The sequence below is a fragment of the Juglans regia genome, chromosome 8, assembly GCF_001411555.2.
Source record: "Juglans regia cultivar Chandler chromosome 8, Walnut 2.0, whole genome shotgun sequence".
NCBI lineage: Eukaryota > Viridiplantae > Streptophyta > Magnoliopsida > Fagales > Juglandaceae > Juglans > Juglans regia.
Genome location: NC_049908.1, coordinates 21,527,494 through 21,552,779, shown reverse-complemented (window position 1 = coordinate 21,552,779; position 25,286 = coordinate 21,527,494). Strand labels below are relative to the sequence as shown.

General features: G+C 37.2%; 1 protein-coding gene across 1 annotated transcript; it reads right to left on the bottom strand.

The window, feature by feature from the left end:
• Nucleotides 1-18,327: 18,327 nt before the first annotated feature.
• LOC118349207 (putative ripening-related protein 2) lies at nt 18,328-25,055 on the bottom strand. Its single transcript, XM_035692810.1, has 3 exons — nt 24,914-25,055; nt 24,336-24,519; nt 18,328-18,652 (listed from the first exon to the last, which is right to left on the bottom strand). Exons 1-3 carry the CDS (start codon nt 25,053-25,055, stop codon nt 18,328-18,330), a joined length of 651 nt encoding a protein of 216 aa, XP_035548703.1.
• Nucleotides 25,056-25,286: the final 231 nt, after the last annotated feature.

Below are 25,286 nucleotides of genomic sequence, written 5' to 3'. Positions count from 1 at the left end.
AGTATTTATGTTTGAGTGATATTTGAAAAGAATATAAGATGACATGAAATGAGATGAGATGAGAATTTTGGTATTGAAATTTTTTCCAAACAAGCTCTAAGAATATATAGATCAGGAGTCACTCCTCATACAATTTTGAAGACTTCAAAATTCTATTCAGTTATTAAAATCTGACTTCATTGGATACCAAGCTAGCACTTAAATTCATAAAATAATTAGGACTTCTATTTCAAAATTCAAATAAATTCAAAAAATATTTTTAGATTTAGCTATAAATTTAAAATCTTTAATATTATATATATAGTAACCTCCATCAACACAATGCAATCCCACTATGAATGCACAAACACCCAACTTTCTATAAAGCGAGAGCCCCCCAAACCTCCTGATCTGGAACCAAAGATCAAGAATTGAAAGTTGAAAGTTGAAATGAAAGTTAAACTCCTAATGAAAGCTATAGCACAAACAGCTTTCTATAGTATCATTTGGATAGTGAATTGAGATGAGATGAATTGAAATAAAAATTGACAGTTGGAAGTTGAATAAAATATTGTTAGAATATTATTTGTTAATATTATTATTATTTTGAGATTTGAAAAAGTTGAATTGTTTATTATATTTTGTATGAAAATTTAAAAAAACTGTAATAATGAGATGAAACACTTTCACTATCCAAACATGCCCTATAAAAAATTTGAGATACTCCGTAATTAGCTCCCACCACCAATATCAATGGAGGATATATTGTTGATATATAGTGGAGTTGGTAGCTAGAGCCTAGATGCCAGGAATGGGTGCCGATCGATAAGAAAGGAAAAAATAAATTCCACTATCCTTTATTGTCCAACGTTAGACGCATGTAGAGAGAACGATAAGAGAAATGATAGTTGCAGTTGTGAATGTGTAAAAAAGTGAATAAATATGAGATTCATATGAAAAATAAAAATTAATTTTTTAATAATAAATCTTATTCTTTTTCAAAATAACTGTATGATTTTTGCATATTCTATAATTGCATGTACCATTACTTGAATAATAATATTTAGACCATTAATGTGTAGACTCATGGAGTCAATATTGAAGCAAGAAAAAAAAATCCGAACACTTTGGACAAACGTGCGTACTTCACAATATGGTACTTCACAAACGTGCGTACCATGGCATCGAGGTGTAACTGTTGTTAGTATGGTAAGCTTGAATCGTGGGATCATGTTCTATGCACGGGTTCTTTTGCTCAGGAGGTATGGAGGAAAGCAGCAATAACTTTGGGTGTTAATTCTATGGCCACTAACTCTTGGAAGGCTAGAATTACAGTGTGGTTTAATTGTGCACGACGTGCTTCACAATATGGTACTCATGGAAGCTATGGCAGCGTCGATGCAGGGGATGGAATCCGTTTACGAAACGACAAACGATATTTGGATGGGTATCAAATATAGGTTATGTATGTTGGATAATATGACTAAATGTGCTCCTCCCTCGCGAACAGAGATGAGTTTTCTTCGTGCTATGGAGATCACGCTGAAGCTTGTTATTAAGTGTCCTCCTTGCATAGTATGAGGGAATAAACCTGGGTGTGGATGGATTAAACTTAATGTTGATGGAAGTTGTTGGGGGAATCCTGGAAATTGTGGGGGTGGGGGTGTTATAAGGGATGAAAGAGGTGTTTTCAAGGTATCTTTTTCGTCTATCTTTGGACAAGGTACCAATAATGCGGCTGAGATGAGAGCACTCATTTTAGGGGTGAAGCTTTGTAAGGAAATGGGTTTCCTTCAAGTCGAAATTGAATGTGACTCTTCTTTGGTAGTGCTCTGGCTTTCAAATAGAACCTGTTCGGTTTGGTACCTTTGGGACTACTGGAAAGAGCTTTTAGAAGTTCTCAATGGAATGCATTATAGCATTTCCCAGGTTTATAGAGAGGCAAATCAAATTGTAGATTTTTTTGCTAGACAAGGAGAAGCTGGTTGGGCTAGGAGGTACGGAAATCAAGATGATTTACCACAAGTAGTCAGGGGATTGCTTAGACTGGAGACATTGGGTTTACCTTATTTACGACTTTGAAGTGTTTGATTTGTTTCGGGAGACTGGGTTTTATTTTACTGGGTAATGGCTTTTAGTTTTTGTTTCGGTTAGATAAGTTGGGGTGTTCCATAATCCCCAAATGTTTCTTTTGTTCCTAAGGTTTTCCTCCACCATAAGGGAGAGTTTTTCTAATAAATTTGGGAGGGGGTCACTCATGGACAGGTGACCTTCGTTCTTTTTTTCTTTTTTTTTTTTTAAAAAAAGGACATATCCCTTTTATTTAATTACAAATAACATGAATTCACGGCCCCTTCATTAACTACCCATAAAAAAATAATTTTTTAATTATCATTTTAGTTTTCTTCACGTCTTAATTTATTGAATATATAATTCAACATTTGAATAATGCTAATACATATTTAAAGTGAGCAAGACCTTTAAAAAAAATAATACCCACTATAAAATAGTAAATGTTTTCAGTGAGTCCCATTTTTTTCCAAATAGCCTACACAGAGATATTTGCACATCTTGAGTTTGTACATGTTATTTTCCTTAACATTTTATTATTATTATTATTATTATATTCTTAAAATCATATTTCACTGATTAAATTAGTTTTAATAAATCTTTATTAATAGTGTAATGACACAATGATGTTATTTTATAATATACTTTTATTAAAATGTCCATCATTTAAAACTTGATTATACACTACAAGAGATTAGGTTTTTCGGGATGAATCATTTTGTCTCAAAAAATTCAAATTTCGTCCCAAAAATATTTTGAAGATGAAAATATTTTGTCTCTATTTCGTCTTGAAAAACTTGTCTCAAAAGGTTTTTGGAAACAAAAATTGATTTTCATAACAAAAAATTACTTTTAGGGACAAAATTGGGCGGAACCATTCCAAAGCATCCAAATGGATTTTTTTTAGACAAACCATTTTTGTCTCAAAAACCCGTTCAATTTGACAAGTGTTGTTTGAACGGTAAGATAATTTGATTCGAACGATCGAATAATTTGATCATGTTCGAACCGATAGCCCATTCGAACATATTATATTTGTTCGAACACCTAAGTTTTCATATTACTTTTGTTCGAACAGAAATTTTATTGTTCAAATAGACATCATATTGTTCGAAAATTTTGTCCGTTCGAACGGGATTTGTCGTATAATCAAGGGCGGCTCAATACAAATTGAGGCCTAAGGCTATTCGTAATTATAATATAATAAAATATAAATTATTATATGGAATATTCTCAAAATTTTCAATAAAATGAGATTTGCTTTTTTAAATCTTTAAAATGTAGTTTAGTGAATTTATATTTATATCAACTTAAAATGAGGTCTCAATGCAGATTTTGTGTTTCAATTTAGCAAGATTTTAAAAAATTATTTAAAATGTAAATAATTCACTCATGTATTACTTATAAAATAAAAATTATTGTATTAAATATTAAATTTAGTATTATAGGGCCTTAAACACATTGAAAACTATAAAAATTATTTAAAATTTTATTTAATGAAATGGTTTTTATTTTTTATTTAAAAAAATACCTCATTTTTATTTTTTGGGCCTTACATAGGATGGGGGCCTTAGGCAATAACCAAAATGGCCTTACCATTGAGCCGACCCAAGTCGTATTATTGTTGTTTGAACAAATATTTTGTTGTTTGAATAGTCATTATATGTACGAAAATTATGTCCGTTCGAATGGACTGTATTTCTCAGTTATCGTTCGAATTGGTTATTTTATGGTCGAATGGATTTATAAATTGAAATTTACCTTTCGAACTGGGTATTTCCCCCATTCGAACAATGCTCATCATACATAAATGAATTAATAAAAACTGCATAATAATATTACAAGTACGGAACAAATAGAATTTAAACATCAGAATTGTTCAAATGTCAGTGTTTTGGAACAGAATAATAAAAAGACAATTAAAAAAAATAAGTTTTAAGATTGTAGTGGTGGCATAGAGTTTTGGAACGTCATTGATTGTCATTGTTCAAACAATTTTTGGTTATTCATCTCCAACCTCTTTTATATGTTCTCTTCTAATCTCGCCTTTAAATCCGTTGCTTGATCTAATCGGGTCAGTAACTCTTTTTCATTGGACCTCAATTGTTCTATCTCAAATGTTGATTCCTCTAATTCCTTAGTTTTGTCATTCAATCTGGCATGAAAAGATGATGGTGATGTTAAGGATGGCTTCACGCAACGTCTTGAGCCCCTCGAATATCCAAAACATGATCAAAGAACTTGAGAAACGATCTTAACATCATTGATAGATGATTCATCATATGGATCCGCAATAGTTTCCTTAAGAGATATAATTTTGTTCTAAAAAAAAAAACATTAAAGTTAGTATAAGTAGCAAAAGTATTATTAGACAATGGAATTAAGAATGCTTAAACGTACATAATTTGTCTCTGATTCGGGACTGGTCCAAACACCATCACGATTTTTATATGATTTAGCATACAATTGGGTCAGATCATAGTCAACAGAAATTTCTTCTTGAAAGGAAAATCTATATTAGAACTTAAATAAAAAAAAATGTATAACTTACCATTTTTTTATACAAATGATGAAAAGATCGAGAACCTGAATGATGGTGTATCATTAAATTTGATCTATTTGCTTTGTTCACTGTACATCGTTGTTAAAAAAAATATTATGTTTATATGTTTAATACATCTATCATATACTATTAAAAAAAATGGTAGCGAAACTACCTAATAAGCAGGATCTTCAAACATATCATAAACATTCTCTCATTCATTTGATGACATTGCTTAGAATGGATTTTGGCATGCCTCTGTTGTAGTATTGAACTTCTGATAATGTGCATGGCATCGACCTTTGTACCTCTGGAAGTATTCAACATCAGTTCTTCAACCGTTAGTCGATCCTCTCATTTGCCAAAATTAAGTTCAAACTCGTCCTTTCAATAAAGAGCTCCAGCATTCAACATTAGATGGATCCACAACAGTTTCCTATATTGACATTGTTGTTGAGCTCTATAAAGAGGTCGGTGATGCCAGCCCAGACGATGGAGGGGCATATAGGAACTATGTTCAAGGAGCGCCAGTTATATTTTCAGCGGACGAACACGCTGAATATCTTGGTATTCCTAGACTCCGCGATGCCTATCCGAACGTGCTGCCTAGAGAGTCAGATCCTTCGAGTGATGCAGAGACGGCTTAGGATGAGGGAGCAATTTACATAAATGAGCTTGATACCCTCACTAATCATGAGGTGAGAGACTTGATTGTTGGTCTAGATGCTCCTGTGTACGATGGGACGAAGAGTATCAGGTAGGCAGATTTATCTTCTTTCTTCAAGATCATGAATCTGATAATCGCCAACAATATTGACCCTCGGTAGCACAAAACTGGGATTGGCATGGATCGAGCAAAATTTATGATACAGGTCACTCGTGGCATTCTTATTGATCTCATGGGGTATATATTCGAGAGGATTCAATTAGAGACTTAGTACATTATGATAGATATACTGCCATTCAGGATTCTGATCACTAGATTTTTGTTATATTTTGGGGTCGGATGGGACCGATCAACAGCTCCACCCTGTCATGGAGTATGGGACACTCGAGACTTCGTTTTCGTGGACCTATTCCTAATTAGGTTGATAGTCAGATATGCCTAGAGAGTCAAATCCTTCGAGTGATGCGGAGACGGCTAAAGACGAGGGAGCAATTTACACAAATGAGCTCGATACCCTTGTTGATCATGAGGTGAGAGACTTGATTGTTAGTCCAGATGCTCTTGTGTACGATGGGACGAAGAGCATCAGGCAGGCAGATTTATCTTCTTTCTTCAAGATCATGAATCTGATAATCGCCAACAATATTGACCCTTGGTAGCACAAGACTGAGATTGGCATGGATCGAGCAAAATTTATGATACAGGCCACTTGTGGCATTCCTATCGATCTCATGGGGTATATATTCGAGAGGATTCGATTAGAGACTCGATACATTATGATAGATATACTACCATTCAGGATCCTGATCACCAGATTTTTGCTATATTCGAGACTTCATTTTCGTGGACCTATTCCTAACTGGGTTGATATCCAAAGATATGCACAGCCGAGAGATCCTGGAGTATCGACTGGTGAGGCATCTACACAGGCCGAGGCATCATCCACATCTACTCGCGAGGAGATGGCTGACATACCGCGTGTAGAGATCGGCGGACACACATCATTGGTGATAGATGCATTGTGTACAGAGGTTCATCCTGCCATGTCTGAGTTGTGTGCTAAGATTAATGCTAGCATATCTTAGTTACGTATAGAGATGTGCAGAGAGCTCGGATCATAGTAGTTTCTATCTTTTATTTATATTTTTTTTTGTTTTTGGTATGGACAGTATCTGGTGTTTTGTAAATTTGATTTAATTATGAATTAAATCTTTTTTAACATTTCTGAATTAATTATTGATTTATATTATATGGTGTATGAATGATAATATTTATTTTACTAAAAATCTTATTTATCATAAAAGAAATCATTAAAATATTTTAAAATTAATTACATAAAATTAATTTATGAATTCGTAAAATTTTTTTAATTTACAATAAATCAAAATATATAATATGTACACATTTTTTATATTTTGAAAATGATAACAAATTAATGGAGAAAATATTTATTAATTTAATATTTTGGACCTTTTTAACAATATATTATAATAATTAAACAAGCTCGTTCGAGCACTTGTTTATGCATTCGAACAATGTACTGACCGTTTGCACATTCATGTTCCATTCGAACAGGTTTTAAAAAATCTCTGTCAATTTTAATTTAATTTCCCACGAAAGTATCTGTTCGAATGCATAAATGTGGTGTTCGAACGAAATATGTGTCGTTCGAACGGTCTTGCAACCTTCATGCCAGATTTTCCTAGCAAATCTCTCCCGTTCGAACAAACAAATTCCAGTTCGAACGGTTTTGAACTTTTTCCTACAAAATAAAGTACTTCCCCGCCAAGTTTATTATTTGAACAGATTATACGAAATTTGAACATACATTAATTCCTTGTTCAAATAGATTTTTTGCCATTTGAACGGTTTTGACTTTTTGAGACAGTCTAACTTGTCACAGAAGATTCAGTTCGAACGAATATTTAGATGTTCGAACGGTTTATAAAGTCATCCATGTTTTGAATTTCGTCTCCAATAATTACTTTTAGGGATAAAATTTAGTTCGTCCCGAAAACTAAAAGAGAAAATATATTTGCAATCGTGAATTGTGCAACCATCGCTCTCTTTGAAAAAAGTGAATAAAACATGAGGCATACATGAGAAAAAATTAATTTTTTAATAGTAGATCTCACTCTTTCTCTAAGCGATTATGCGACATTTATGTATTTCATGGTTGTATGTAGAATTACTCAAACTAAGATTTGTTGTAGTGACTATACAAGGAACTATGAGATACACTCGTATTTTTGAAGTGTGGGGGCTAGTTTTTAAAGCATGATGTTCTTATAAAAACATGTGGCTGGAAATTGAGGTGAGTTGGATATTAATTATCTACTAATTTGGACACTGCGTAAGAAGCAGATCAATGAAAGGGACAAAAGACATAAAATAGGGCATCATATAGAGACAATCGGCTAGCACGCTTGGAAATGTTCTACTATTCACAAAGTCTCATTTAAACATAAAATTATGAGTGATGCTAGGGAGCAACACTTCGGTATTTTATTTTATTTTTTAGTTTCTTTCTTGACTTAGAGATTAAGAAAATATTGTTTAATAATATTGTGAATTTTTTTCTTTTTTAAAAAAATATTTAAAAGTGTTAAAAAAAATTATGTGAATTTTTTTTTTTAAAGAATTTTTTATTTTTTTCACATCATTTTTTAACACTTTTAAATATTTAAAAAAAAGATTCACAATATTATTAAACAATATTTTCTTAATCACTAAGTAAAAAAAACTAAAAAAAAAAAATTAAAAAACCCAATCGGGCAAAAAAATGGGGAGCCCAAAACGGGCTCCCTGGCATTTTCCTAAAATTATATTTGGAGCTTTAAAAATAATTTCCAAGATGACATAAAAGTTTTTAAATAAAATTAATCACTAAAAACTATTTTATAATTTCAGAACTCCAAAATTAAAGAGGCTAAATTCTAAAAATTAGCCAAACAGATATTTATTTATTGATCTACGTTCACAAAACCCAATACAGATTACATCTCAATTCCTTTTTTTAAGAATTTCTATGAATTTAATTAGAGATATAGTTAGTTATGAATTTGCCTTAAGAACAAAGACAATTGAAACTGCAAGTCTTGCCCTACGAAACTTTGAAGAAGCTGTGATATATAGAGATTGATTATGATGCTTAATTCTAATTAATGTTCGAATTTATCGATGTTATACTTAAATTAAGTCAAGAAGAAGGTAACTAATTAGCCTATTACAGCTATTCCGGTGAAGAATTGGATGAATCTTGTAGAAGATGGCCGTCTATGATTAGTGCCGGCAAGGATTAACAGTACTTTATGCCACTGTGCGTACTTAAAATAATTGAAGTCCTAATTGTTGCCGGAGAAGTCTTTTGTTATTTTCTGAATATGATCAACTACTTTTGATATCTATATATATAATAATAGAGGCTAGCACAAACTCAGCTTTTTGAAAGTTTATTTAAAAGCCTCTTCATTCACCTGTCCTAAAGAATGAATTGGGAGTCGAATAAGATATATAATTACTAATGTTGTCATGCATGATTGGAAGATATTCCCTACTAACTACAAGAAAAACTAGCATTTCATGTGACGGATAAATAATAAAATGGCAGGTTGGAAGATGAATGAGACTTATAAGGGCTTCTTCCAGCCGGTCCAAGGTTTAAGGCAAGAGGATCCCCTCTCGCTGTATTTATTTATTACAATGGAAGAGGTCTTATCTCAACTTTTAAAAAAGGATTTTGTGGATGGAAGGATACATTGTTTCTCTCATCCTGTGGGTGCACCGTTGGTGTCGCACCTTCTTTATGCAGATGAGTTATTGATTTTTGCTAATGGTAGAGGCGATCAATGCGGCGTTTGGTTCCAACATTGGAAAAATATGCGAAGTGGTCGGGTCAGCTTATTAATAAAGAAAGTCGGGGTTTTTTCTTTTCGAAGCATATTATAACGTCAAGACGGAGGAGTTTGATGAGGCTTACTAGTTTTGTTGAGGGGAATTTCCCCGTAACATATTTAGGCGTTCCCCTTGTGTCTGGCAGTTTAACCTCAAGAGATCTAGAGCCTCTTGTTCGGAAGATAAACAATAAAATGGTAGGTTGGAAGATGAAATGGCAGGCTTGTATTACTCAGGCATGTCCTCTCTTGCATGGCAACACATCCCTTGGCAGTTCTTCAGGTGCCGATGGTGATTCTAAAAAAAATTAAATTCGCACTTATCTACATTTCTTTGGAGAGAATTTAATGGTAAACCAAAAAAGAAATGGTGTGCTTGGGACCAGTTATGCAAGAATGTCAAGGAAGGCGGCTTGGGACTTAGAGATTTTTCGCAGGTACAAAGAACACTACATATGAAATTTGTCTGGCGCCTTTTAACTGTAGATTCCATTTGGACCAAATTCTTTGATGCAAAATACTTACGAACTGGACATGTGATGCTAGCTGAAGTGCGCCCCACAGCCTCCCGTTTTTGGAGGTCTATTGTCAGTGTAATTCCTGAAGTGGTTGAGAATGTAAAAGTGAAAATGAGGAATGGAGTTTCTTCCTTCTGGTTTGATAAATGGTTGGTTGATGGTCCTCTGTGTAGCAGGTATGAGGTTATCAATGAGGGGATTAAAATCCAGGATGTATGGATGAATGGCTCGTGGGATGAAGATAAGCTAGTGGAATGCATTGGTCTAGAACAATCTGGCAAGATCACACGAAAAATCATAGCTAGGCGAGAAGGGTCGGATGTCATGATTTGGAAACCTACAGCAGACAAGTGCTTCTCGACTAGTAGTGCATGGAATTTACTTCGGGTAAGGGGTGTCGAACGACCATAGTTGGACTGGGTTTGGCATCAATTGCTACCAAAAACAATATCGATGTGTATGTGGAAAGCACGGTTTGGAGCATTGCCGGTAGATGTTCGAATTCAAGCTCTAGCTATTCCCATGGTGTCACGTTGCGACTATTGTGTGTTGGGTGAGGTTGAAACAGTTGACCATGTGTTGAGATCGGGTAGTATCGCCAATTAGGTTTGGAACATGGCATCCATTACTCTGGGCATCAACTGCATGGAGGGTCGCTCTTGGTGGGAAACGGTTCAAGGGTGGTTTGGATATGCCAGAAAGTCCAGCCATAGAGGAACTCTACTTGGCCTGCTACCGTCCATCATCACTTGGAGACTATGGTTTAGGAGGTGTAAAGCAAGGATAGAGGGAGTGCAGGAGTCGGCAAGGGAGGTTTGGACTGCTATAAAGGTATGGCTTAGGAATGTATCTTCACTTTTGGCTCAGCGTTGGGAGATTTCAATTACTGACCAGAACATTCTAAGGGCAAGCAACACAGCAACAGCTGTGCTTCAATCAGCTGTGCTTCAATCTCAATCGAGCAACACAGCACAAAATCAGCCGTGCTTCAATCAAGCACCACAGCTCAACACAGCACGTGATCCCAGCAAGTCAACTAATGGCTATACTTAGGAAATAGATCAAATCTGTCAGCTGTATATAGCTGTGTATTTAATTTATATTTTCTGTATAGCATTCTTTCTATATTTTGTACACTTTCCATAGATGGATCAGCTTGTATATGCTACTATAAATATGGAATGAAAGCACACTCTCTATCTCAACTCGTGAGATAGTAGTTTCTCAAAACTTCTTTATGGTATCAAGAGCCTATACGGGTTGATAGAGAATTGTGTGTTTTTTTTTTCCTTTTCAATGGATTCCTCTGCATTCTCTGGTTCTTCTACCAACTCAGACCCCTATCCTTATCCAGCATCACAAAATGTCGCCAATTATGTATCTCTCAAATTGAATTCAACCAATTTTCTGCTTTGGAAAACACAAATGCTAAACATACTCGAAAGTTATGATCTTCAAGGATTCATAACAGGTGATGTTTCAGCACCATCTCAATTTCTTCAAAATGACTCATCTCAGCCTAACCCACTGTATCAAAAGTGGCGCAGGTCTGATAGATTGGTTAAAGGCTGGCTTACAGCTACACTTTCTGAAGAAGTGTTAGGCATTGTTGTTGGTCTAAACACAGCTTCAGAAGTGTGGAATGCTCTTGTTCATGCATTTGCAAGAGTATCCTCTGATCGAAGTCTTGCTCTTAAGCACAGACTCACCTCCATCACAAAAGGATCTGATTCCTTAAGTGATTACCTAAGGAGGTTTAAGACCATCTGTGATGAACTTGCTGCTATTGGCAAACCAGTGGCAGATCACAAGAAGTCTTGGTGGCTTCTCAATGGCCTTGGCAAGAAGTTTGAAGTTTTCACAGCAACCATGCTCAGGCCACCAGTTCCAGCATACTCAGAAGTTGTCACCCTCTTGGAGAGCTACACAGACAGGTATAAAATTGATGCTAACCCTTCACCTGTGGCCTTTTATGGACAGAAGTCCTATAAGCAAAAGAAATCCAATGCAAATCCTGGCTCCTTTACATCAAAGGGTCGTGGTTTTGTACAAGGACAGTCCACTGGCTCCAAAACAAAGGCTGAACAAAGCTTTAACAATCACTCTCGTGGCTCCCCTTCCAACTTCAAATCTGCAAACAAAGAAGAAGTTTTCTGCCAGATTTGTAACAAAAGAAATCACACTGCTTTAAGGTGTTTTAATAGGTTTAATCATTCTTTCACAAATGATAGCCTCCCTCAAGGTTTTGCAGCATTCAAAATGGAAGAGAACTCTGAAAATTCTACATGGAATCCTGACACTGGTGCTACTGACCATATGACTGCAAATGAAGGTATTCTTCACTCACTGACTCCTTACACAGGTCATGATGGTATAATGGTAGGTAATGGGAAAGTATTACCTATCACACATGTTGGTCAGGCCATGGTTGGCCCCCCTACATCTCAGATAATCTTAAATGATGTTCTTGTAGTACCTGCTATAAAAAAGGACCTATTGTCTGTTAGCAAGTTAACTACTGATTACCCTCTGAAATTTGAGTTTGATGGACATGGTTTTGTGATAAAGGACAGGGTAACACAGAAGATAGTGGCAACAGGAAGGAACCAGAAGGGCCTATACACTTTTGATGCTGCCTCAAGTTTTCCAAATAAGGAGAGTTTCTATTCCTCCAGATTTCGATCCACAAATAAAGTTCAATGGCATCAAAGGCTTGGACATCCCAACTCGAGAATTTTAGACTTTCTCTGTAACAAAAAGTTTATTACTCTTGAGTCAAAACAAACTTCTACACAAATTTGTACTAGTTGTCAAATGGGGAAAGCCTCCAAGTTGCCTTTTCTTTCTAGAGACAGCACTGTTAATGTTCCTTTTGCAAAAATCCATTGTGATTTATGGGGACCAGCTCCTACTCCTTCTAGGGAAAAATATAAATTCTATGCTGTTTTTGTTGATGAAGCAACCAAATTTTCATGGCTGATTCCTCTCAAACATAAATCTGATCTCCATTCTGCTTTTGTTCAGTTTCACATGCTTGTACAATGTCAATTTAATGCCAAAATTCGTGTCTTCCAAACTGATGAGGGTGGTGAGTTCAATAACACTACACTCCTTGCATACCTTCAAAGTCATGGCATTCTTCATCAAGCTGCCTGTCCCAAAACACCTGAACAAAATGGAACAGCAGAAAGAAAGCATAGAAGTATCACAAACTTAGGTTTGACTATGATGTTTTAGCAAGCTGATCCATCTATGGAAAGTGTACAAAATATAGAAAGAATGCTATACAGAAAATATAAATTAAATACACAGCTATATACAGCTGACAGATTTGATCTATTTCCTAAGTATAGCCATTAGTTGACTTGCTGGGATCACGTGCTGTGTTGAGCTGTGGTGCTTGATTGAAGCACGACTGATTTTGTGCTGTGTTGCTCGATTGAGATTGAAGCACAGCTGATTGAAGCACAGCTGTTGCTGTGTTGCTTGATTGAAGCACAGCTGGTTGAATTCTATTATCATTCCTTATATTCCCCCTCAAACTTGGCTGTGGAAGAAAACAAAGACCAAGTTTGTCACGCAACAACTTGAATTGATTTTTGAGCAGAGGTTTTGTGAAGATATCTGCAAGTTGAGCAAGAGAGGTAACAAATTTTGTTTCCAAGGAGCCGAGTGCCACCTTTTCTCTGACATAATGGTAATCAAGTTCTATGTGCTTTGTTCTAGCATGTAGAACTGGATTGACTGTCATATACAGGGCACTCATGTTGTCACAGTGAAGAGATGGTGTTTTCAGTAAGGGCACTCCAAGGTCTCTGAGTAGAGTTGAAATCCAAGTTAATTCAGCTGCAGTGGCTGCCATAGCCCTGTACTCTGCCTCTGCACTTGATCTTGCAACTGTTGGTTGCTTCTTTGCACTCCAAGAGATGCAATTGCTTCCAAGAAAGGTACAATAGCCTGAGGTGGATCTCCTTGTGGTTGGGCAACCTGCCCAATCTGCATCAGAGAACCCATATAAGTCGAGTGAGCTGCTGGACATGATGTGAATGCCTAGGTGTGCAGTGCCTTTCAAGTATCTGAGGATCCTTTTGACAAGCTGGAAATGATGCACTGTTGGTGCTTGCAAGAATTGACAGACATAGTTCACACTAAAAGACAAGTCTGGTCTGGTGAATGTGAGGTACTGCAGACCACCCACAAGACTTCTATAAGTTGTTGGATCATGAAACAGCTCCTCAGAGGCAGTGGATTGTTGAGCTTTGGAAGGCATAGGTGTTGCCAAGGGTTTGCATTCATGCATATTGGCTCGAGTCAACAAGTCCATGATGTACCTGTGCTGAGATAGAAAAAGATCAGTACCCACTTTAAGAACTTGGATTCCCAAAAAATGATGTAGAAAACCCAGATCTTTGATTGAGAATTGTTGGCTGAGCTGAGATATCAACCATTGAATTTTCTTTGGATTATCACCAGTTACTACCATGTCATCTACATAAAGGAGAAGAATAAGGAGTCCCTGATCTGAGTGGCATATAAAAAGACTGGGATCTGCCGAGCTTGAGTAGAAACCAAGCTGCAAAAGAAAGTCACTTAGCCTATCAAACCAGGCTCTTGGAGCTTGTTTGAGACCATACAATGCTCGGTTTAACTTGCACACATGCTGAGATCTATTTTGATCTACATAACCAGGTGGTTGATCCATGTAAACAGGAGTGTTAAGAAAACCATGTAAGAAGGCATTCTTAACATCTAATTGGTGCAGTTTCCAGTGTTTAACAGTGGCAAGTGTAAGGACAATGCGAATGCTAGCAGGTTTGACCACTGGTGAAAAAGTTTCTGTAAAATCCACCCCATCAACTTGACTAAAACCTTTTGCAACCAGTCTTGCTTTAAGTCTCTCAAGAGTGCTGTCTGCCTTTAGTTTGGTTTTATAGACCCACTTGCAACCAACTATATTCATCCCCTCAGTTTTTGGAACCAATTCCCAAGTATTATTTTTGGCAAGAGCATCAAGTTCTTCCTCCATTGCAGCAGACCAACCAGGATGTTTGAGGGCAGATTTTATGGATTTTGGTTCAGAAGGAATAGGAGTTAAAGCATGCAAATCTGCATATCGAGGATTGGGTTTGTGAATACCACACCTAGACCTTGTTTGCATAGGATGAGGTGGAGGAGTTGGCTGCTCAGTAGCTGGAACAGAAATGAGTGATGATGGTAGAGGCAGATTTTCTGTGTGTGGAATAGAGTTTGAAACCATAGGAGATGAAGGGGAAATGGTCTCAATTTGAATGGCTGTAGGGAAAGCATAAGCAGAAGGCAATGGCTGCTTTGCAGGTTCTGTAGAAATATTCTGTTGCCATTCAGTGAAGGTTGAAAGTTCCCCCTCAATTGTAGGGGAGTCATAGAGGAGTGTTGGTTCAGAATAAGGTAGGACAGATTCATCAAACACAACATGTCTTGAGGTGAAAATACGACCAGTTGGTGGATAAAGGCATTTGTAGCCTTTGTGTTTGTTGCTGTAGCCAATAAAGACACACGGCAAAGATTTTGGTTCAAGCTTATTAGACCTGTATTCTCCAAGATATGGAAAACATCTAGATCCAAGAGTTCGAAGTATGCTATAATCAGGGTGTTTAGCATAAAGTCTGAAAAATGGAGAGTCCATGTTAAGCACAGGAGTTGGCAATCTGTTTAACAAGAAAACAGCAGTAGAAAAACAGTCTAGCCAGAACCTAGGTGGGAGTTTAGCATGAAACATCATAGTCAAACCTAAGTTTGTGATACTTCTATGCTTTCTTTCTGCTGTTCCATTTTGTTCAGGTGTTTTGGGACAGGCAGCTTGATGAAGAATGCCATGACTTTGAAGGTATGCAAGGAGTGTAGTGTTATTGAACTCACCACCCTCATCAGTTTGGAAGACACGAATTTTGGCATTAAATTGACATTGTACAAGCATGTGAAACTGAACAAAAGCAGAATGGAGATCAGATTTATGTTTGAGAGGAATCAGCCATGAAAATTTGGTTGCTTCATCAACAAAAACAGCATAGAATTTATATTTTTCCCTAGAAGGAGTAGGAGCTGGTCCCCATAAATCACAATGGATTTTTGCAAAAGGAACATTAACAGTGCTGTCTCTAGAAAGAAAAGGCAACTTGGAGGCTTTCCCCATTTGACAACTAGTACAAATTTGTGTAGAAGTTTGTTTTGACTCAAGAGTAATAAACTTTTTGTTACAGAGAAAGTCTAAAATTCTCGAGTTGGGATGTCCAAGCCTTTGATGCCATTGAACTTTATTTGTGGATCGAAATCTGGAGGAATAGAAACTCTCCTTATTTGGAAAACTTGAGGCAGCATCAAAAGTGTATAGGCCCTTCTGGTTCCTTCCTGTTGCCACTATCTTCTGTGTTACCCTGTCCTTTATCACAAAACCATGTCCATCAAACTCAAATTTCAGAGGGTAATCAGTAGTTAACTTGCTAACAGACAATAGGTCCTTTTTTATAGCAGGTACTACAAGAACATCATTTAAGATTATCTGAGATGTAGGGGGGCCAACCATGGCCTGACCAACATGTGTGATAGGTAATACTTTCCCATTACCTACCATTATACCATCATGACCTGTGTAAGGAGTCAGTGAGTGAAGAATACCTTCATTTGCAGTCATATGGTCAATAGCACCAGTGTCAGGATTCCATGTAGAATTTTCAGAGTTGTCTTCCATTTTGAATGCTGCAAAACCTTGAGGGAGGCTATCATTTGTGAAAGAATGATTAAACCTATTAAAACACCTTAAAGCAGTGTGATTTCTTTTGTTACAAATCTGGCAGAAAACTTCTTCTTTGTTTGCAGATTTGAAGTTGGAAGGGGAGCCACGAGAGTGATTGTTAAAGCTTTGTTCAGCCTTTGTTTTGGAGCCAGTGGACTGTCCTTGTACAAAACCACGACCCTTTGATGTAAAGGAGCCAGGATTTGCATTGGATTTCTTTTGCTTATAGGACTTCTGTCCATAAAAGGCCACAGGTGAAGGGTTAGCATCAATTTTATACCTGTCTGTGTAGCTCTCCAAGAGGGTGACAACTTCTGAGTATGCTGGAACTGGTGGCCTGAGCATGGTTGCTGTGAAAACTTCAAACTCCTTGCCAAGGCCATTGAGAAGCCACCAAGACTTCTTGTGATCTGCCACTGGTTTGCCAATAGCAGCAAGTTCATCACAGATGGTCTTAAACCTCCTTAGGTAATCACTTAAGGAATCAGATCCTTTTGTGATGGAGGTGAGTCTGTGCTTAAGAGCAAGACTTCGATCAGAGGATACTCTTGCAAATGCATGAACAAGAGCATTCCACACTTCTGAAGCTGTGTTTAGACCAACAACAATGCCTAACACTTCTTCAGAAAGTGTAGCTGTAAGCCAGCCTTTAACCAATCTATCAGACCTGCGCCACTTTTGATACAGTGGGTTAGGCTGAGATGAGTCATTTTGAAGAAATTGAGATGGTGCTGAAACATCACCTGTTATGAATCCTTGAAGATCATAACTTTCGAGTATGTTTAGCATTTGTGTTTTCCAAAGCAGAAAATTGGTTGAATTCAATTTGAGAGATACATAATTGGCGACATTTTGTGATGCTGGATAAGGATAGGGGTCTGAGTTGGTAGAAGAACCAGAGAATGCAGAGGAATCCATTGAAAAGGAAAAAAAAAAACACACAATTCTCTATCAACCCGTATAGGCTCTTGATACCATGATGAAATTAATGGGCCTAACTCATCTTATAAAACCGGTTGTATAAGAGAGGATTGCTCATTGCTTATAAACATGCCCAAGACCTTGTCCACAGTCAATGTGGGATTATTCCTCAACACTCTCGAGGTGCCTTTTATTAATACTTTGAGAAGGACGCCGCGTTTAATTAGCTGGAAGAAACCAACAAATGGTTGGGTAAAACTCAACATCGATGGTAGTTGTCGTGGAAATTCGGGTAATTGTGGTAGAGGGGTCTCATATGAGATTCATATGAGAATTTTATGGTGGCCTTCTCTTCTCATTTTGGTCATGGGAGCAATAATGAAGCTGAAATTCATGCCTTAATTGTGGGAGTGGGTGTTTGTAAGGAGATGGGCTTTACAAATGTAGTGTTAGAATACGATTCCAGTTTGGTGGTTAATTGGTTAAAATGTCAAAGGTGTTCGGTGTGGTATTTATGGGATTATTGGGAAGAGTTGTTAGATAATTTACGAGGATTACTATCGAGCATCAATTCAGAGAAGGTAATTCTTTGGCAGATGCCTTGGCCCATTTAGGCGAGCAGGGCATTAGCATGAGATTTAATTCTTTTGTTTTTCTACCTCGACACTTAAAAGGCATGATTCGGTTAGACAAGGTAGGGCTTCCAAACATCCATCTCTAGTTCTTATTGGTTTTTCTTAGGCCTGTTTAGTTTCATTATGTTTACGTCACTAGGCATGTTTAGATTTTTTTTTTTTTTGGTGGTTGGTCGCTTAAGTAGGTTCTTTGTAATGTCCTGTTGTTCTGATTGTTACCACGTTATTCCTCCACCATAAGTGAGGGCTTATAAATAAACTTGGGACGGGGCTGCTATGTGAGTGGCTACTGGCTCTTCGATAAAAAAAAAATGTTAAACATGATAGATATTAAGCATCAGACCAGTAAATATCTAATTCACCCCAATCATTTTGTGGTACTCCTAACGCCTTCCAAACAGTCTTAGAGGCATCAACAATATTGTTACGACAAGCAGGCTGGTAATCATGGTCAGCATCGCACCCCATAGTAGAATCACATTCATCAACCACCTTAGCCTTGACCCTCCTTCCATTTTCATGGATGGTGATATAATTCAAGCATCTATACTTATTGTTGAACCATCTAGTTGACAGTGCCACCACAGGGGTGTTATTAGGCCGAAACTTATTGTCACATTCAGATGGTGCACCATCATCGCCACCTTTCTCAAAGCTGTTGATTGTTAGCTAGCTAGTTTTATAAAATTCTTAACCCACATTGCTAAATTCGTCGAAACTAAGATTCTGAAATAGCAAGTCATGTCTACTCTCTATTTAATTTAGTCGTGTAGTTTTGTAATCTTTAGAAGTCTAACTTCTGAAGGTAAGTGTCGTCCATACAATACCTTTATATTTATACCATAACATGCAAACAATTTAGTCGTGTGGTTTTCTAATCTGAAACAAACTATAGCAAGGCAATTGCTATAGATACCTAGTTAAAGTTCATCTATGCATCATACATTCAACACAAGTGCATTAGAGAATTAAAATTTAAGAAACATGAAAATATATTGTTAAGAATTTTTCTAAACTACATTTTGAGTTCATTGCAAAATCTGTATTTGGATTTCACGGTTTTGTAATTGGGAAATGATGCATCCACCGACAATGCATCCCAACAAAAACTATAGATTCCCATTTATTTAATTTTTAATTCTTTTAATTAATTTTTAAGAAATTTTTTTTGAATGAGTTAATGAATTTTTTCTTTTTTTAAAAAGAAAATGTTTGGAGGGATTCAAAAAATGGTTTGAAAAAAACACTAAATAAAAAGTGAATTTTGCTCCTCTCAGTTGAAATCCTTGGGGCCACTCTCGGTGGCCCTAGCAGAACTCTTTGTAATTCGAGAATTCAGTTTCCACTTTTTCAAAATAGATAACTGAATTCTAAAAAGCTTGCAATTAGGTACCTTCATCAATTTCAATTTAGAAAATAAACTTGAGGATCGCCTAGCAATATCATTATGCCATGTTACAACTTTTGATTGGCTGTCATGATGCCACATGTTAGCCAATAAAACACTAACATGTGACCGCCCATAAGTTTTTAATGGAATATTGATGGAGGTACCTAAATATTGCGTGTTTCTTGAAATTCATGTATCAATTTTTCAAAAATTGAAAACTAAGGTCTCGAATTGCAAAACATGAAAACTCAAGTACTAATTCTGCAATAATTTTTTTTTTTCAATTTTAAAAGCTATATTTTCTATTCTCTTAAAAATCATTTTTTTTATTAAGCAGTACTATTGATTTTATAGAATAAGTTAGTTTACCTTTTTAAATTTAATAGAGTTATTTTGTCCTTTAAGAGAAAAGATGGTAAGTTACAGTTTTTGGTAGTTTAAAGAATAATTTTTAAAATTAATAGTTGGGCGTTATTGCGAATTGAATGGTAGTTTATGGAATTTTGATTTATTTTTAGGTTAAAATATACAAATCCTCTCAAACTATAATCCAATATACAATAACCCCTATTTTTCCTTTCTCTAGTCATATTGCCTATTTTTTGCCTTGTCATCCTTCTCCCTTGCCTTGCTACCTTTGTTCGCTCCTTTGCCCTCTTGTTTGCCTTTTCTACTTTGGCCCTTCGGAGATTAGTCAATGCTCTAAGCACGTCTTACACATTGGCGAAGTCGTTGGCATCTTCCTCATCAATTCTGCCGCAAAGGGACTTCTGGGTCAAACCCTCCTAGGTGCACCTTCAATGTTATTTTCTCGTCCTGATCATTTGTCATCAAGCGCTCCTTATTAAACTAGGTAACATACACTTTTAGGCTTTCGTCCTCTCGTTGCTTCACTGTGAGGAAGTATACAACAGGTCGCCTCTTTTGCCTACTTGTCATAAACTGCATTAGAAATTGTCTACTAAGCCTTGAAGTTGGTAATAGAGCCCAATTGTAAATTCTTGAACCCTTCTCTTGCTATGCCCTTGAGGGTTAGCGTGAAAACCCAACATGCAAACTCTAATGGGAATTCATGTTAGGTCATGTGGGACTTAAATGTTTCCAAATGTCGTATTGTGTCTTTAGACCAATCATAGAGCTCGATTTGCGTGACTTTAAACTTTAGAGGAAGGGGTATTGCCATTATCTCTAAATTGTGTGACAGATTGGTGCTATTAAGCAAATTATCAACCGATGATGATGCTTCCACTCGCTTTGACATCTTCTAATACTTGTCCATAAGATCACGTAGGTTGTTGTCCATCATCATCTTTTCTTCATGGTCGCTCGGGGTCGGCCCCCCTTCTCTTTGAGACTCCTCATTGAATTAAATACATCTCCATAAGACCAAGACCCAGCTACATGTACATTTAGGTATATGGGTAGGTTTCTAGCCATTCATTTCCTTATACACAACGCACAAAACCCCTACCAGAAAAACCATGTTCGCAAGTTTGTAACTTGGATAAGTGCTTAAGGACTATACAAGACTTGTTAACAGAGTAAAAGGACCAACCAAAGAGGAGGTCTACAAGTAGAGAACAAATTAATGCTATAATTAAAAAATCATAGCACACGCTTCCAAATGGGAGATCTATTGTTAAAAACAACTAAAGGGTAAGCAAATAACTGAAAGCGTGCAAGCATGGGTCGAATTCGGAATGACTTCATGTGTTGATAAAAATTTAGAGTCTGGACACTCATCACCTTCAAACATTAGGTGGAAAATGATTCTCACATCCTTGACATGTTTAGTATTCGAAAAAACATTACTGCATGTAGAAATGTAACGAAGTTTGAATGTATGAATCCACGATGATATCCAACAAGTTGTCATCTTCATTAATGTTGTTTTATTTTTTTCCAAAAAAATATGTGAATGGAAAGGATAAGACAGGCCAGGAACAATGTTAGAAGATAAAATTGATCAAAAACTCTAAAAGGCGACCTTGGACAACGCCTTACCATAGATAAGACTGATCGGTCATGCCATAATAGGTGACCTTGGTCGGCACCTTACGAGAACAACGTTAACTATGAAAAAATTAAATAAAGAATAGACCAGGACCACCAAAATTATGAAAAGAGATTAGATGAGATAAAGAGATACACGATCCCAAAAACAAAAAAAAAACAAAAAAGGAAGGAGTGGGAAGACTATTCTTCAATATTTTTTACTTGCATGGCAATGTTTTCAATGATTTCCTCCTGGCCAATACTAGTTAGGAAGACATTACTGAAGGTATAGACCATTCATTTACATTTACGTTGCACATTATGCTTGGTATTTCTATCGTTCATATATCTCTAATCTTTACCACTAATGTTCAATAAAAGATAATGTAGAAGGGATGTTGTAGAAAGAAAGACATATATGATACATAGAGGTCAATTGTAGATCAAATGGGATGCACCAAGGCAAAGTTTCTTTAAATTCAATTGAGATGCTGGGATAAACAAAGACATAAAGAAGTTTTGAATTAGCGTAACATTTCGGGACCATGAGGATCGGTGTGTGATTGTAATGAGAGAGAGAGAGATGGGCTGATGGAGATAGCTGTGTGAGAGAGGAGAGAGAGACGACATGAGACTTGAGAGCAAATGAAATGAAGAAGAGAGGAGGGGAAGACCCGGATTAAACCCTAAGCCAAAATGACACCGTTTTATAGTCTTTTGAAAGATTAGTTATAAAACGACTTCTTTTGATTTATTAAAGCAAATGATGTCATTTCTTTTTGTTTTTTCTTTCTAAAACTCAGTTACAAAGCAACACCATTTAACTCACTTAAGTTAAACGACGTCATTTTATTAAGATAAAATATATATTTTTTATATCGGTCAGTTCACTAGTTTAAACACGGTTCAAACTAGAACCGAACCGAGCAACATCCGTTCTTAAGGTTTTGGACTACCAGTCGACCGGGTCTACAACTGTTTTATCTGGTTTTGATTGGTGCAGACTGTCTCATTTTCTATCCTGGTAAATGGGGAACCAATGGGACCTATCTTGCCATCAAGAGGAGTCAGGCAGAGAGATCCCTTATCTCCCTTCCTCTTTCTTCTTTGCACTGAAGGGCTTGTATCCTTGCTACATCAAGCTGTGCAGTCTAAGGCTCTAACAGGATTCAGGATATGTCGAGGAGCACCTGTACTAAGTCATCTGCTATTTTCAGATGACAGTCTCCTATTTTGCAGGGCAACTCTCAAAGACAGTGAAGCAGTACACAAAATTTTTGGGACTTATGAGAAGGCATCAGGGCAGAAAATTAATAGAGACAAGACCTCAATGGTATTTAGCAAGAATGTCCATCTATCTATTTAGGCAGAGATACTGTCCCACTGGAATATTCAAGAATATCATCAATATGATAAGTATTTGGGGCTCCCACCTATGATTGGCAGATCAAAAAGTCAAGCATTCTCAGATATAAAACATCGAGTGTGGCAGAAATTGCAATGTTAGAAGGAGAAGTTCCTATCACAAGGTGGGAAATAAGTGCCCATCAAGGCAGGGGACCTATCCATCCCTACTTATTCTATGAACTATTTTAAACTCCCAATTTCCTTTTGTAATGAGCTGGAACAAACGGGGGCAAAGTTTTGGTGGGGACAGCAATGGGAGGAGAAGAAATTACATTGGGTTAGCTGGAAAAACATGTGCAAGCCTAAAGGTGCAGTGGTATGGGGTTTAAGAAACTAAATTATTTTAATGATGCACTTCTTGCTAAGCAAGGATGGAGACTCATGCAAATGGAAGATAGTCTTCTGTACAAGGTATTTAAGACTCAGTATTTTCCAAATACTAGTTTCTTGGAAGCCAAAATGGGCTATAACAGCTCTTATGCATGGAAAGGGATATGGGCTATGAGGTCAAGAATGGCTCAAGGCTGCATATGAAGAGTTGGGAATGGGGAAGAAATTAATATTTGGAATGATTATTTGATTCCAAGCTTCAAAGATTTAAGGGCACATAGAAGAGAAGGATGCGAAAGAGTTCAGGAGCTAATTGATCCCCATAGCAGATGGTGGGATGTCCAGAAAGTAAGAAGAGTGCTACCTCCTATAGCAACAAATGCAGTCTTCAAAATGATTATAAGCCCTTCAAGTCACCGAGATAAAATGATTTGGGATAGGGAGTGTAACGCCCGTCCTTATGATGGGACTTTTTCCAAAATATTTTTATAAAAAGGACGATGGGAATTACCGTCCTATTTAAAACTTTTCACTTGCATCCCCAGGGTGCGAGATTCCACGTTTATTAATAAAATGTGCTTTAATAAAAAAAAAGAGTTACAGCGGAACACATAAATCTTATAATAAAAAGACCTCTCATACGTTTAAAACTCGTGCCTAGACTTCTGTGCTCTTCCCCATGGGCCGTGTCCATCCCGATCATGCAGTTCCTGGGGGGGAGGGACATGCATAAAAACTAAAATGAGTCGAAGACTCGTAAGCACTACTTCATATAGTTAAAATATAACAACATAGGTTTTTATTCATGCATTCATCATTCGTACATACTATTACTGTAACATCCCGATCCTATATCATTAGAGACAATTTCACGGATATTTTATTAGGTTTGATAATTAGGTTAATATTATTATTATTATTATTATCAGATTTTACGTTTGTTATTTTTAATAGGATTATTATTTATATTATTGGATTAAGTGAAATATTTTTATGGCATCCAAGCCCATGAAGTCAGGAATCAGTTTCCACGTTAGACTCGTTCCATTTTCGTGCTCATGCACGTACGTCTTTTCTTCTTATTCATTAGGGTTTCATGGGTCTATATATAGAACTCGTTCATTATAGACGTAAATGTCTTCAACCTAGAGCTAGGGTTGCCGCAGCCACTGCATGCAAACCATCTGCACGACAGCAATGGCCTCCTTCCCCAAACCTGGCCACCCACACGGCAACCACCGTGCCTCCCTGTCCAGAAACCAGCCGCGACAACTCCACGCCACCACCAGCCACCACAGAAGACAGCAGACCATCCTCAGCGGCCAAGGCACGCCGCAACAGCAACGAACGTGGAGAAGCCTCTGCTTCTCTTCCACGGTAACGACCACACGGACGCACCTCTGTCTAACACTCCCAAAAACAGAGCATCCCGATAGTCCGAAACCACCATCACCCACGTTCCTCCACGGCGTCTCCACCACCGCCCAGAACATGTCGACGCCGCCACCACTTTCAGATCACGCCGGTGCCAGCTCATGGACCGCCACTTCCGAGAAACCAACTCAACCACGTTGCGGCCTCTTGCACCCGTAGCCGAGCACCTCGACGCTACCAGTTCAGATTGTTCTGCCGATCACCCCAGGACGTCGGTGCACCACCCACGGTGCCAGAAACCGCCGACCAGCTCTTCTCCGTGGCACCTACTCCATCTCGGTTGGCCTACGACCCTCAGCCACCCAGCTCTGTACGTGCGCCTCCCTCCCTCTCGGTTGCACTGCCGCATGGTTCACTTACTTCGGCGTCGCACCACCACAGACGAGCCCCCAGTCGCGCTGCCGTGACCCCCGCCAGCAACCCAGAACCGCCGCACGTCAGCCTCTCTCTCGGTGAGTCCTCTGCCTCGCACGCGTCTTCCGTTGCCTCTGTTTCTCTTCATAATGTATCAGTTGCTTTTTAGGTTTAATTCACCCAGTGCAAGTGTTTAAATGAGATTACTTTTATACCCTTTGTAATCCTTTCCCATAATATCTTCAGTGTTTTTAAGTATGATTACATTTATAACCTTATGTTTAAGTGTATGTTAATTATGAATATTAATATGTCATTGTATTGAAGTTGAATTTATTTTATTAAATAATTTATTAGTCATGAGCTCATTTTTATATGA

What these genes read in the sequence shown, in the direction of transcription:
- LOC118349207 (XM_035692810.1), bottom strand. Translation starts at nt 25,055, where the DNA reads ATGAAGAGAAACAGAGGCAACGGAAGACGCGTGCGAGGCAGAGGACTC. An exon ending in TGTGGTGGTGCGACGCCGAA is followed by an intron (nt 24,520 to 24,913) that starts GTAAGTGAACCA and finishes AGTGTTAGACAG; the next exon opens with AGGTGCGTCCGTGTGGTCGT. An exon ending in GTTGCCGTGTGGGTGGCCAG is followed by an intron (nt 18,653 to 24,335) that starts GTTTGGGGAAGG and finishes AACAATCAACAG; the next exon opens with CTTTGAGAAAGGTGGCGATG.